The sequence below is a fragment of the Nothoprocta perdicaria genome, unplaced genomic scaffold (assembly GCF_003342845.1).
Source record: "Nothoprocta perdicaria isolate Ctin4 unplaced genomic scaffold, notPer1 scaffold_197, whole genome shotgun sequence".
Taxonomy (NCBI): Eukaryota; Metazoa; Chordata; class Aves; order Tinamiformes; family Tinamidae; genus Nothoprocta; species Nothoprocta perdicaria.
In genome coordinates this window covers 99,166-114,458 of record NW_020455171.1, presented here as the reverse complement: position 1 = coordinate 114,458, position 15,293 = coordinate 99,166, and the positions used below count along the sequence as shown (strand labels likewise).

Sequence of the window (15,293 nt, the reverse complement as noted above, 5' to 3'; positions counted from 1 at the left end):
AGTTTTGAAGTGTTAACAATTACATCGTACTCCATTTTAGTGTTTCCAAATGTGCATTAGGCTCTTTTTGCATAGTACTATTCATAGGTGAGAGGAAGGCCYCTCATTTATCTGTCCTGCAACAAAGGTGGGTTTTTGTTTTGAGGTGTGTGTTTTTTTTGTTTTTTTAAACCATGTAATTGCTTATATTTGCATGGTGTATGAGAGAATACAAACTCTCTAAAACACCCTTTAAAAATTCATGTTGTCCATAGCCTTTCATTAGCRTCCTCAAAGTCTTCTGTCTTTACCTGAGCGTGCAGGGCATCCTATGCAGGGTTTTGTTGTGTAGCCCTTCTTTGGGTCATTTCAGACGAATTCTAGAGTGTACAAAGTGACTAAGCTGGGAAGACAACAGGAAAGTAAAAAGCAATTGGTTATGTGCACAGTGGCTACTTGGGACTAACAAGCACTTAGYATAAGCATCAATATTTAGTCTGAAAAAGTACTTAAGGCTTTGCTTGCCAGACAGTAGTCAGCCAGAGGGGAGAGGGAGAGTTTCCCTTGCCCCTTGCTACAGGGTAAGCCTCGCTGCGGCAGAGCTGCCAGTGCTTCACCCTTCCACGGATAGTTTATATTTCTGACTCAGTTGCTCTACTCTGAAATCCTTGAGCACCTGCATGTTGACAGCTCTACAATCTCACCTCCATGTGCAGTTTTACCTGGATTTTTCTTAGACCTGATCTGTGTATTTTTATATTTTCTCAAATCTTTCTCAAGATCTTAGCAATTTTCTCGGAAGCTTCAGTGGTGTAGCTGTGCCCAAGTTGTGCCGTGTCAGGAGTAAGCTTTGGATCACAGCTCAGCCTTCAGGTCTAYACAACATATGAACAACAGTTCTAAGGAGTAGTAAAAGTACACACACAAGTGTATATTTGAAGCAAGTGTTCTTGCTTATTTATTTGAACAGGTCTAAGTGCATCTTTTTATAGAGAGCATTGTGGCATGAAAATCGCGAATAAAAACTCTGCAGCTTTTCTGAATGCATGGAAATATAAAAACTKAACTTTGACCCAAGTCTGGCTTCCTGTATTACCCACTAAAAAAAATCCAGMTCTTTTTATTTGCTTTTCCTGAGTTGTTCAAAACCTTCAGCTTCTGATTTTTGAGCTGTCTCTGGATAGTAATGCGTCATGTCAATAGTTKTATAATGTTGTGAACACAAGAATATCACATATAATGGACTCTAAAACAAATGTTACAGCTGGAAAGCCTGAATTTCAGAGTGACAACCTGAATAATGATTTAGTTTTGACATGTGAATTGATGTAGGTATGTACGCTGGAGTGGAGACCAATGGTTTAGCTTCATGGCAAGCTATTGGTTGCTAAAATTAAGTCATTTTATGTATTTCTTAGAAGCTGATAAAATAAAACTCTGTAATCTGCAGGCTCAGTCTGAAAAACAAACAAAMAAAAAAGTTGGTCTTATTTTTTAAGTGAGCACTGATACCATCTATTATGTTCCAGAATGGTTAGAGCAGGCTAATAAATTTCCTGGTGATATAAACATAGTATAGTGAAATAAGGAATTCTCTATTTATTTATTTTACAATTTTTACCTAGCCTCTTACTCTTAGTATACCTCTGTTTTACTGGATTACTTCTTAAAAATATTGTCTTTGGACAATATTTTTGTCCAAAAATATTGCAGTGGAGAACCTCGATTCTGATTTTACTCCAGAACAAACAAAATCAGAATCCAGTTCATGAAGCCTCTCTTGCAGGTCTGTCCATGCTTAAATTGTGTTTGTGGACAGGACTAATTGAAACATAAATGGGAAGTAACCGAAGCTGATGGGCTTTCTGACAAAACAAAAATCACCTGTGGTGTGATGATGCTTGCAAAATATAAGATATGTGTATGAGTGTAAGAATGTTTGTCTTTTAAGGTCAATTTATAAGAATAAAGTTATCTGTGGCATTTAAATCAATGGGATGAAAGTGGTCTGGTGAAAGTTAGTGAAGAAAGAAATAAGAAATGTTCCAAAGTTGTTTGCCACTTCTAAAATACATGCCAGTACTGGCAGGTTCACAGGTAAACTCACAAATACATTCACATCACTTTTTATTCTCAAAGAATTTTAGGTAAGCTATTTGTATACTAACAATAAACTATTTTTCAGTATTCAAAAGCAGCAAATAATTCCAAAGAATTGGAAGACTGTGAGCAAGCTAACAAACTAGGAGCAGTTAACAGTACCCTAAGGTATGCTGTGATTTACAACATTAATACAAAAATAGTAACAAAGCAGCATTTCATCTTGTCTGTCTTRTTTTTTTGCAGTGTGCTCATTTTCATTCTTCATTCTTTCCATAGTCCATTAAAAAGTAAATGTGAAAGAGCATCTGATAGGTTTTAAGAAAATAATAAATAGATTTTTCTTTCTACAAAGTGGCTTCAATTAGGAGTCTTCAAGTAATTTTATGGCATCTGGAGGGGAGAAACCTTGCAAATACAAAGAATTTTTTCCTCCATACCTTYTGCTGCTTCGTTGTTCTTGATGATTGCACTGAATTAAGGGATTTTGGCCTGGTCTGTGTTCTGTTAMACTGATCTGTTTGTGATCACTGTTTGTGATCTTTGGTGAACTAGATCAGGGAGCCCGTGACTTCCTTTGTTGTTGACAAAGTTACTTTTAGCTTGGATCAGTTTCCTGATCTTGGTTATTGCATGGCAGGGGCTCTATTGAAGGAGAAATTATTTTTTTAATGGAAAATAAGTCCCACTCCTAAAGGAAAAAAGGAACTGAGTATATGTGCATATGGTCTTGAAATAGCAAGAAGAGTTTGTGATTTGTAAGGCAACCTCCTCATTCTCTACCTAGCAGTGCATCATCCTTGTGGATTTGGGTTATTCTCCTTTATCAAATGTATTGCTTATGATTAACAAATGTTCTTCAGTCCTTACTAGTAATTTCTAGTAGTAATTACTGGAGAAGTTCATTAAGGAAGCTTCCAAGGCTCCTGAGTTATTACCAAATATAAAGTCCCTTGTTGGGATTTGGCAGAGGGTAGGGACTGTCCCTTGTTGCAGAACTGGCTGTGTGCAAGTGAGCTTGTTTTAATTTGATCAGACTGAATGGGCAGCTCTCATTCCTTCAAGGCTCTGCCCTAGGGCAGGAGTTCCCAAACTGAACCTTGCTCACATGTTGCTGTTGGCAGCATCAGTAGCTTTGTACTGCCCATGTGTTTAGAAGGAAGCATTTAACTTCTGGTGCTGTTTGCATTTCATAGGGAACTTCTAGTTGYCTGTCCGTGCCTGGAAATGCCAGGATGAGTGCAGTACCAACGTTGTTTATAAGGCTTAAGATAGTTCATGCGCATAGAATAATTTAGATTGCAAGGGCTTTCTAGGGGGAGCGCAACCTCCGCTCAAAGCCAGGCTAACTGTTGTAGGTCCCTTTGAAATTAATTAAAAATGATAGTAGCTAGACAACTGCTTTGAGAAGTACTTTAAAACCTGTGCTATGGAAATAGTATGCTGAGCTTTTACTGAAGGGAGGGAAGTCATTACCAGTGCACAGTTTGTTCAGATAAGGGACAGTAAAGTCTTTCGTGTTATTTTATGTTAAACTTGCTTTTAGAAGTGTTGCGTTTGATGCCCGCTTGAATCTCTGTACAGCTAATGAGCAGCAGTAACTCCGTATATTCAAGTGTCAGACAGTATTTCAGAACTCAGTTTCAGGTTACTTTGTGTGGATCATGTTTTTTTCAATAGTTCTTATTGACTTTGTCTATTTAAAAAGTTTAAAATCAAATATATTTTCTTCTCCTCAGTAACCAAAGTAAGGAGGCTTTCATTGACTGGGCAAGATACGATGATTCACAGGATCATTTTTGTGAACTCGATGGTAAAAATATTTAAGCTTTTTTGGACTGTTTGTTTTATTTGCTGTCTTGTTAAAGCAAAACACATGTGCACACACATACACACAGGAGGTGATGGTTGCTCTGCAAATAACTACTTCTAAAAAGTTTTAATAATATTAAATCATTTTTAATAWAAAATTTTAATTTGTGCTAAATGGTCATGTGATGTTTCATATTATCTTACATGCCAAGAATACAGTTTTTACATGGAACAATGTGTATTCTGCCTAATATACACTATTTTACCCCATGCTGGTACAGTGAGCGGGAGGCATTGATAGAAATAGAGAAGAAGAAAATTAATGGGAGGATTTTAGTGTATTTAAAAAAAAAAAAAAAAAAAGAAAAACCTGCCTCTGACAGAAGAGTTGCATACAATACAAAGAGAAGACACCTTACTTGCACCCCATTTAGTTTCTTACTATCTTTGCTGTTAATTTTATTGTGTATGCTTGGGCTGAATATGTTCCTTTCCAGCCTTCAATGATCTCTGTGGTAAAGTCACTTTTTTTTTTTTTTTTTTTTGCAGAAGACGTCATACGAGATCTAGTGATTACTGTTGTTCAAATTGTGCTGTTCTTCCAAGTGCTGTCTGGGCTGTTATACAAACTGCCTCACAAAGGCACAGAGCTGCTGCCTTACCTTACAAGTAGAAAAAACACTGAACAAAAAGATTTATTTTTTTTTTTTTTTTTTTTTTTTTTTTGGTAAAGACTTTCTTCCTGTTAAAGCAGGATACTGAGTTATCTTCCTTCTGCTTCACACGTGCAAGTCCTTTTGTTTGTTTATTTGCTTCTAATATTCAAAGCATACAGGGAAGGTTTTCAGATAAATATGAAAATTGTTATATTCGAGAATCTAGCAGCAGCCGCCCAATTCCTTTTTAATAGATAGTTAGCCTCCCATTGTAGAAAGACTGCAAAGTGTTTTAACTTATCTTTAGGCTCAGGCTTTGTGTCACCTGAGAAAGAAACAGCTGTAGTAGACAGGTCTCTCATCGSTTCTGCTGTGTCTTATCTGTGAGAATTTTCCCTATCAACTGTTCAGTAGTAAACGCTTAGTGAGCATTAGGGAGATCTGCACCTCTGCAATAAGCTGCTGCTGCCTCTGCAGCCCTCAAGCCTCCCGCTTACTCAGCTGTGCGAGAGGACCCCTTTGGGAAAGGTGCTCAGTTCAAGGAGCGCTTCCTTCAGCAGCGTGTGGCGCAGCCGCTGGGCGCAGCGCACGGCCCCGCGGAAGCGGGAAGCGCGGCCCCGCGCCCGCTGCYTCCAGGGCCTCTGCTTTCCCCCGACACTGCCTCACTGCCTGCTGCGGAGCTGGCCTGCTTGGCTGCAGGAACAGAAAGAAAAGTTGGTGTTGTCTTCCCCCAGCCCCTGCCTTGCCTGTTGGGGTCACCTGGCTTAGCCAGTGCCAGGGAAAGGAGAGGGAGAGAATCGCGCAGTTGGGAGGCAGAAGAAACTCCCCTTCTCTCCTCCCATGGGTGGCAGAGCGCACCCAACTGCAGCTTTGCTCTGTCAGCCTTGTCATAAACTAGATCCAGGAATTCATCTACCCGGGGAAACAAACCTTTTTCATCTGCTCATCAGATTTTCATTTGTTCTGCTGCAGTGTCCCAGGCTGCAGCTGTGCATGGACAGTGAGAGGAACAAGTGATCAGGAAGGCTAGGAACTGCTTAGGTTAGCCATGCCAACAAATAAATCAAGCAGGCTGTGGTTTGGTTTTTGTCTCATCTGGCACTCACTGTGTGTGTCGTCTTGTGTCTTTTTTTTTTTTTTTTTCTCCCCTCTTCTAATACTGCTGAAGAGATGGAGCGAAGCTCAATGATTCTCACAGGATCATCTCTTCCTTCTAGAGCAGTTCTCTTGGTTTCCTTCTGTGTGTGTGGTTTTCCCCCTCCCTTCTGATGAAATACTCAGTGGTGCTGCTTGGCCTATCTTTTTGGTTATGGTTAAGGCTGTGAACTACTGTCTTGTTTTGTTTTTTCTTTSTCTTTTTTCTCTTTTGGTTGTCTTTAAGTATGGGTTGCTCTTAACGTACAAAAGGGGAGGGAATTGTACAAGCTTTTTACTGGTTGTAACTCAGCTCAAAACCTAAGTCTCTGTTCCTACAGAATTTTCAAGTAGAGAGAACAGTTTAACAGGTTTCTTTCGATAGGCTGCTTGAAATTTGAAGTGAAGTTTAGAGAGCAGGGTATAACTTACAGATTTCTGCAAGCTAAATAGCGCATTTTGTTCTGTAACTAACAGATGACCTGGTATACATTGAAAGCTCTCTCAGTGACGTGGTGTGAGCCTAGCTTTCTGCCAGGGTATATGAATATCTGCTGGGGGAAGACAAGTATTAGTTAACAAATCCATGGTATGTTTCAACCTCAAGATACACTCCTGTGACCTTGTCTCTCCTGAGAAAACCACTTAGTGCTATTTACCATTTAACCCTCCCCCAGCACTTCCAGGCACATAACCCTTAATTTAAAGTCTGCTTAAAACAAGCCATGTTAGAGAACACATATATTGCGACAAGTGTCGATAGTGCTGTTGAATGACCCCATAGAAAATGTTGAGGTACAGCAGAAATTACGGCAGCACAAGAGACCCTGTCCTTTGAGGTTTTCTCTTTGGTGTGTATTGCTGTGGTCTTACRCACAGTGCATTTGTAAGTCAAGAAGATGATGGAAGAGTGTTCTATCAGAACTCACATTTAATTCTTTGTAACTGTTTTTGTTAAATTAAGTCTTTTTTTGAAATGACCAGCTAGAACATATCACAAATTTTCCTATTTAGATGAGAGATCCCCAGATGCCCAGTATGTGGATTTGCTGCTGAACCCTGAACGTTACACTGGATACAAAGGGCCCTCTGCATGGAGAGTGTGGAACAGCATTTATGAAGAAAACTGCTTCAAGTAACAGGGGTGGGGAGGGAGTCTGTTTTTATATCTGCACTTTGACTTGCCTTACAACTGATTTTTGTATTTTCTAACTTCCTTTTCTAGGCCTCGATCTGTCTATCGTCCTTTAAATCCACTGGCGCCTAGTAGGGGTGGGTCTTGCCTATTTTATTTTTAATGATATTTTTCTAACAGAGTGACTGTTGCAGTGCAAGTAATGCAAATAATATTCTTCAGGTAGTAGATGTGCTTTTTTATTCCTCCCTTCCTTATGTAGATGTAGCTATCTATTTTCAAATCTTAAAGCATGATCATCCATTTAAATCTGTTTACATACGTGCTTAATCTTGTTCATGTAAATAGGCTCATCAATGACAGTGAAGCTTACAGGAGAAATAAAGTGTATCTAAGAGCAGTTGACTGGCTCAGTGTTACAGTGGTTTTCCAAAGTGGATGAGAAGTTGAAGGATTAAAGTTCCACAAGACTCTTCACCATTCTTCACTTGTCTTTTTTTCCCCTAAAGCATTTACATGGGTCACTTCAGCTGATGGCCATCCTAATGGAACAGAGTTATAAGTTTTCTGTAATCAATGTTTAATATATTACAAGTGTTATTATAAAAAAAAAAATGGATTCCTAGGAAAGGCTCAGTTATCTTCAGAAATATATTAACATTAATATTGCAATGTATGCCAGTGGCCTGGGTATAAAATTCTCCAGTTTAAATTGAAAATTTTAAGTTTGTGTTACTGATCTGTATACAGCTTTCCCCATGAGTGCTTCTCTCCTCTCATTAAAAAAGAATAACCAAAACTCTGTTAAAAAATACCACCATAAATTACAAGCACAAGATACCTTTAAGTGATATGTTACATTATTTTAAATATATTGCCAGTGTATACACATAAAGCCATTTATAACAGTAGTTTAACTCAGGGATCAGAAAGGAGCACTGATCAGACTGAATAATGTGAACTGAAGAGCATGGCTCCTACTCAGCTTTCTGAAGCTAGAGCATATCTTTCAAAAATACTGAAAGTAAATCAGATGCTATTAACTTTTCCAATTCCAAGTGACTTTTTTGGAGTAATATATTTAGTCTTGCCTTGACTTGAGGAGGGGGAAGAAGGTAGAAAGCTGCCTGCCTTTTCTGGTAGTTTCTTGGGCTTTTTTTTCCCAGTGTTTATGGTTTGACTTGTTTCATTACTGCTTTGCTGTGGAAAATGGTCTGTTTCAAACTCATGGATCCCCCCCCCTTCTTCCTAGGTGGAGATGATGGTAAGTCATCCTTCTATGCTTAACCTCTAGGATGGAGGTAAGCATTGCAGTCTTGGCCTTCTGATACACTTGTTTTATTGCTGTTATACTGGAGGGTGGGGGAGTTATGTTTTTGTCAAAGTTATTGATAAAAGAACAGTTCTTTCAATGGGAATGGGGGGAAGGAGTGAGAAATAGCCCAGAACAGTTCTGTTGTTGATTTATATCCTTGCTAGGGTTTGTGTTGTAATAGCCTAACTGGTGAGAAGAGTAGATGGGCATAAATTGAAGGATTCCTGAGGCTGGGGTCTCTTCCAGATGTGTGTGTGTGTGTCCGAGCTCTTGAAAGGACAGGGACAGGGCTCTGTGCTCTCCTTGAGTGCCCCTTTGGTTTGGGCAAAGCAAGGGCAAGGTGCGGAGGAAAGAACATGGGTCGGGTGGTAGTGGGATAGACTTGAGATGTTTCCGTTAACTAAAACTCYCGTGGGCAAAAGATCCAAGTGTCAGAGTGGAGGGTCTCCTGGGAACCGTTTGCACGGTAAGGGACAAAGTGAAGGCTGTCACTTGGCGGGCAGAGGAAACAAATGTTCATTTGTATCATTTAACCTTCCCCTTTGCACCTTCACCTTTCTTCACGTGTCCTTCACCGCTAGTGCTGAGAATCAGGATTCTGCTTTCTGAACACCCTCACTAGCAGCTTAATCATGATCATTCTTGTGATTTTTTTCTTGACTTTGAAAGATCTGAGCTAACCTAAAAATCCTGTCACCTCAGTGAATGAATAGCTAAATTATTTAGCTTTGTGACCAGTTGGCAGCTAATAGTTTCAACATTATCATGTGCCTGAATGCTGTTTGTTTAACTATATATTTTTTATTTATAGGAGAATCTTTCTACACATGGCTAGAAGGTAAAGTCTCTTGGATGGTTAACATAATAAATTCCCTAGATGTAGTGTACTTTTTTGCTTTTCTCCAGTATTTTTCTTAGTGTGGGATTTTAATGAATTGTGCAGAACTTCTGAATGTCACTCAACATTTTTGCTTGAGGACTTTGAGAACTTCTTTTCCTTTATATTGTGCACTACTTTAATGTTTGAGTATTTAATCTTCTAAAAGATGGAGTTCGCTTCAATACCAGTTACTTTGAATTTTCTGCCCGTTTTAGGTTTATAAGCTAAGACATGTTATGTCAAACCTTATTCTTAGGGCTTCGTTATGTATAAAATAGGATATATACTTTCTATATGATGGATATAAAGATTTAAAAGYACTGCTAAAATAATGCTGAAGTTCTGTAAGAAAAAACTTTTGAAAGTTAAAAGCCAAAGACTTTATGTTCAAGATATAAAAGATAACATTACGATTAACACATCATTATTTTAAGTATTCAGGGTTGTGGGGGGTTTTTTTCCTCTCTTATTTGTCTCCTCTTTTTTTTTTTTTTTTTTTTTTTTTTCCCTGGACAGGTCTTTGCCTTGAGAAAAGAGTGTTCTATAAACTCATTTCTGGACTTCATGCTAGCATCAACTTGCATCTATGTGCAAATTATCTTCTTGAAGGTAATCAAAGTCAATGGAAAAACTTATGAATGGACTCCTATGTTATCCTTAATGTGTATTTGTTTTTTCTCTGAATATTTTTGGTGTGTACTTAGTTGTAGTCCTTATTCAAATCCATTTATCTCTCCTCTCTCTTCTTTTTTTATTTCTGTCTTAGAAACCTGGGGGAAACCTCGCTGGGGACCAAACGTAAAAGAGTTCACTCGCCGCTTCGACCCTATCGAAACAAAAGGAGAAGGACCAAGGAGGCTCAAAAACCTGTATTTTCTGTATTTGATAGAGCTGCGGGCTTTATCAAAGGTTGCACCGTACTTTGAGCGTTCAGTTGTTGACCTTTACACTGGAAATGGTCATGAGGATGCTGAATCTAAAGCTCTCTTACTAGATATCTTCAGGGATACAAAGTAAGGCAGGAACTTTTTTATCAGTGGTTTGAAATTCTCAGTTATGTTCTCAAGTTGAAAATACATGGCTCGTTGACTATGCAGGATGGGAGGGAGAGTAGGAAGACCAAGTAAAATTAAGCCATGGAGGAACAAGTAGTGTTTTTGACAGGAAGACATAAATATTTTTCAGAGATTCTCATGTGCCAGTCAAAAAAAAAAAAAAAGGCAAAAAAAAAAACCTCATCCCTTTATGTTGTGGGGTTTTTGACGYTTCAGTATATGAGACACCTAACTTATTTTGAAAAGGAAAATACTCCATGTAATCTTCTAATGGTCAATGACTAATTCAATTTTTAGCCTAGGGTTTTAGCTCTGAAGTTTAACCATTTAGTTCTTTACTCCAGATTCTTTGCTCACCTTTCCACTATTTTTTGTGATAGATAACATATTCTGTGACTTAATTGTTCTCTGTAGTTGTAATCTTGCTAGGTATCTGAGATGTGGTCAGGYGCGATCAAGCCAAAAGGCAAATACTAAAAGGTTGAATTATATATTAGAAGAAAGTATTGATCAGTGGAAATAGGATGAAGAAATTCTCAACAAAACTGTAAATAACACATTTCAAATTATAAAACTAAACAGAGAAGCTGTTGGTGTTCAGTGAAATTCTCGAGAGCTATTCTGTGAAGAGTATCTCTTGCATCCTGAATGCTAGTAGGTTGCATTCTTGCTTTGTTTTGCAGTTTCTGTATGTGAATCTGCGTGTGCCAGCTTATTTTGCTCACAACCACTGCTCAGTGAGCTTGATAGTACTTCGTAGTTCATGGGGCTTTTTTGTGTATTTTGCCTTTATTAGGTCCTTCCGTATGCACTTTGATGAAAAGTCCATGTTTGCTGGAGATAAAAAAGGAGCCAAGTCATTAAAGGTAAAGCAGTATTGCTTATTGCTACTCTCTGATTAACGCACGAAATACTGATTTTTAGTTTAGAAAAGCCCCTTCAACAGCACCCTTCTGGTATATGGGGAAAACAAAGTGTAAAAGGGGAGGATTAAGAATTTACAGAAAGGTGTTCTCTGTACCTAAACAAACTAAAATCTGTTTCAGTGCCTTTGTCCTGACATTAGGACTGTGATATAAGGCAAGTAAGTCTATCAAAACTAGTATTGTATTTATATGGATTAGACTTCTCAAAGGAAAAATCCAGTGACTTTTAACTTTGTTTTAAAAACATGTCCAATGATTATATGTACAGATAGATGAACGAGAATGAATTTAACATTAAAAAGATGTAGTTTCTGGAGGCTAGAGTGTAATGGAAATGCTATTTAGTGACTTGCAGTGCTAACAGGTAATTGTTTGAGTTGCCATGCCTTACACTTCCACAACTGTGATGTGGCTCAATGTAGCAAAGATGCAAGTTTGGTTTTACTAATTATTTAGATAATCTCTGTATATTTAGACTATCTGGAATCTCTCACTATAAAAAGATGCTAATAGCCTATAGCCCAGATCCTTTTCTTTTTGACCTTCTRTATTTAATTTAGACCATCTTAATTAGTGCTGTGTTGCTTTTTTGTTTGATAGGTCCCATAGCTTTCACTTTAACTGAGCCTGCAAAGCAACAGTCTCCCAGAACTTTGAACAGAAAGTCTCTTGTGTCTAACTTTGTTCACCAGTGTGTCCAAAAATGTGTGTGGGTTCAGAAAGAATTGGACAATTTAATAGAAGAAAAATCTGGCACAGACACAAAGATACAGCTCGGGAAATGCTGAGCTTGGAAAAAGGAGAGGGTGCTGGCAGAGACTCTTTTAAYGGCCTGACCTGCATGGTAGAGGTTTTGTTCTGTGTTAGCAGGAGAGGATTAATGCTCTAGTGGTACTAAAATAGCTAACCTGTTTTTTATAAAACTGTGTTTTAAACTAACCTTTCTTTTGCTGTTGTTTCTTTTTTTCGTCTAACAACTAGGAAGAATTTAGATTGCATTTCAAGAACATATCCCGCATTATGGATTGTGTTGGATGTGATAAATGCAGATTGTGGGGCAAGCTTCAGGTATGGTGTCTTTTTATGTGTTCTGAGGTTGGGAGAGTAGCATCTATTTCAGTTTGGCAGGACCCCTCTTACCAAAATATCCACACTCTCTGAACATTACAGAGTCATGTGTATTACATATGTATTAAAAATGCAGCTATTTTTAGCTTACTCTTTAACAAAATGTATTTAACTTCTTAGAAACGTGATAAAACTCTCCACAGCTCTTCTCTTGACTAAAAGGTGCAGTTTGTGTTCTGTGAAACCTGGTTTAGAACAGACACTTCAAGGCAAAATCTTGTTGGCAATCAACGTCTGTATTCAGTGACCAGATAAGCCTTCCATCAGCTACAGGGAACCTTCCTGAAACAGTGCATTTGTTTGATTAATCATCAAGGTCTAACATGAGGTTTAATTCCACAAACTGAGGCATAAGAAAAAGGTCATTCAGATTTTAATTATTTACGGAGAAGGAAGCAAACAAATCACATTTTTCTTAGAYTTAAAAAGTCCTCTAGAAACTGAGACCTTATGAGGTGAAAGGTGCTCTTCAGAYGACCACAGAATATTATAAAATGCGCAGTAAAGATGAGAGAGTTTTAAAAGTCTGTGGACACTTCATATTTCTGTTTCATTCAGAACAAGATATTAAATCTCAAGACTAATGTTAAGTTCAGACTGAGAATAGCTGGTACTTAGGATGCCTGKCATTGCCAAACATGAAGCTTAACAAGGGCGTGGTTCTCAACAACAGCAAAATCAGAACAGAGAAATCTGCCCCCTGCTGAATTTCCAGGGTTCTGCTTGCTTGCCTTGTCCGAGCCACTCTGCTTTTATTTTTTTCCTTTTTTTTTTTCCTTTCCTCTTCTCATGCAAAATGAAGTAAGGAAGAGGAATCCCTTGACCTCTCTTGCAGCCACCCTCAACTGCTTTGTGTCAAAAGCCAGTAGTTCTTTCCCAGCCTTATTAAAACAGGAAGCAGGAATAGCTTCTGTTCTACTCCTGTGGAGAAAAGAGGGTTTGCAATGGGAGCTGCAGTGTCTGCTTTTGAGACTGGGGCTGAAGAAAGCATGAAGACACGTTGTGACACATCATAACATAGCTTAATGTGGAAAAAGTGGGTGAGGAAAGAAAGAGATCTGATCCAACAGGTCCCACTGCAGTGAGGCCTCGGTACTGTTAGGGGGAAGAGCTGGAAATGGTCTTAACAGGTCAGATGCCTTTGGTGTGCTGGCAAGCAGGGAAATGGAGAAGAAAGATTCTTCTCCAAGAAGAGAGGAAGAGGAAGAGGAAATACATTTGAAGGACCAAATGTTCTTAAGTGAGTGAACTTAATGCAGAGCTGTTGGCATGCATTTGCGTTAGTGTTTTGGTTTGTGTGCACTCTGAGGGAGAGCTGATATATAAGAATTGATARTACATGTTTGGATTAGTAATTTTGTAAGTTCTTTACAATTTCTGGAGAGTAAGAGAATGTAATCTTTTTGATGCTAAAACATGGGAATTTCCTTGCAGACTCAAGGCTTAGGAACTGCTCTGAAGATTTTATTTTCTGAAAAAGAAATACAGAGCCTTCCTGAGAATAGTCCATCAAAAGGTTTTCAACTCACACGTCAAGAAATAGTTGCTCTTATAAATGCCTTTGGAAGGTAGGTTTATTTTGTCATTTGTATAGTTTAAAAAGAAAATAAAAACCTCTTTAGTGTCAATGCACAAGATCTGTGGAGAAGTGGTACTGATCAGGCAGCTCATACTTTTAAAGACAACRTATTTACTAGTGACATGACTGAATTTAATGCCATCAAGCTAAATCCTTCTGTTGGGATCTTACTCATTTCTTTATCCCAGATCTCAAATTCAATCTTAAGAAGTCTAGTTTTAAGTTTCTTGAGCAGCCTTGTAGATTAGAGTTTGGGTATGTCTCCTCTGTTTTGGGCCTGGGACACTGACTACAGCTATTTTATGAATACATTTTACGCTTCTATCTTAAATGTGTATACATAAAAAGTAGTGAAAAGGAACAAAAGTACTTTAGGTGTTCTACACACCCAGGGTGTTCAAATTTCTGTGTARTGTGATTGTTTTGTAGATCTTTAATTTTTGCCTAAATTTTTGTAAACTGTAATAATTTTGTCTGTGTAAGTGATGAAATAAAGCTTTCCCTGTAACATTTTATGTAAATACTGCGGAGTGCCAGATAATAGATATTCTGAGGAAAAATAATTTGTGGGATAGAATTTACTTCCCCCTCTTCCAAAAAAAAAAAAAAAGAAAGAAAAGAAAAAAAAGAAATTGCACTTCTGCAGCTGGTTTACTAACACTTGGAACATTTGTTTCTTTTACAGGCTTTCCACAAGTATAAAAGARTTGCAGAATTTTAAAGTTTTATTACAACAGACTAGGTAATGAAGGCCTTTGCACAACCCATTAGTGAAGATCATTTGCATGATTGCATTGAGCAGAAGGAGCTGATCCTTACAGGACTCTATGAACTGATCAAAAGTAAAATCAAATACCAACTTGAATATTTATGTTTGAACTAGGAATGGCTATTAGAAAAGATATTTATGAATGAAGTATATAGTTTTTAAACATGTAAATTATGCTGATCTGTTTATTTTGTAAGTTCTCTGCTCACAATTCTGTTGTATTGACACTTCCTAAATTTTCTTTATTTCCTGACTTGTTTTTTTTCCAAAATGACTGTATGAAATGACTGTACCTCCATCCTGGCTTGGCCTTTCCTGTTCTTTCCTGCCTCAGGTTCAGGACTGAACTTCACTGTATTCTGAGTACTCTGAGTCYTGGGTACTCTGATTCTGACTCTGTAAAAGAAAAACTGCAAAAGGAAGTAACGCTTGTCGTGTTGTGACTCCTTGTTGTAATTCTGAAACTTACTTAAAAATAGGAAAGCTATTGAGTGGAAAACGTTATTTCACACGGAGCTCCCTTGCATTGTGCTGATACCAATATTTTTTCCGTACCTGGTGCTTTTAAAAGGTTCCCTTTCCCTTTACAGCAGCTGTCTTCTCGGATGCAGTGTCGTTGCAGGTGGCTTCTCTGCAGCCCCTTACCCAGTCCCTGCGTTCCCTTGTGCAGGGGAGGGGGTGGTTAGTGGCGGGCTGCTGGCAGCAAGGCCTCGCTCGGCCGGCCCTGCCTCCAGCCCCYTTTATCTTCTTCCAAACTGTAATTACAAGTTCAGTTTCCAGAAAYTGTCCTCCTAATGTTTAAAATGTTAGAATAGCACATTTTTC

General features: G+C 38.3%; 1 protein-coding gene across 1 annotated transcript in view; it reads left to right on the top strand.

Annotated features, from left to right (window-relative positions):
- ERO1B (endoplasmic reticulum oxidoreductase 1 beta) overlaps positions 1–15,293 on the top strand; it is a 28,703-nt gene extending 13,410 nt beyond the window's left edge. The window contains exons 5-16 of the mRNA XM_026037353.1: positions 2,165–2,247; positions 3,819–3,892; positions 6,696–6,816; positions 6,907–6,953; positions 8,069–8,080; positions 8,943–8,969; positions 9,528–9,620; positions 9,778–10,024; positions 10,863–10,932; positions 11,974–12,060; positions 13,555–13,688; positions 14,385–15,293. Of these exons, the coding sequence (XP_025893138.1) occupies positions 2,165–2,247; positions 3,819–3,892; positions 6,696–6,816; positions 6,907–6,953; positions 8,069–8,080; positions 8,943–8,969; positions 9,528–9,620; positions 9,778–10,024; positions 10,863–10,932; positions 11,974–12,060; positions 13,555–13,688; positions 14,385–14,445 (1,056 nt within the window). The 3' untranslated portion in view covers positions 14,446–15,293. The remainder of the gene's footprint in view (positions 1–2,164; positions 2,248–3,818; positions 3,893–6,695; positions 6,817–6,906; positions 6,954–8,068; positions 8,081–8,942; positions 8,970–9,527; positions 9,621–9,777; positions 10,025–10,862; positions 10,933–11,973; positions 12,061–13,554; positions 13,689–14,384) is intronic.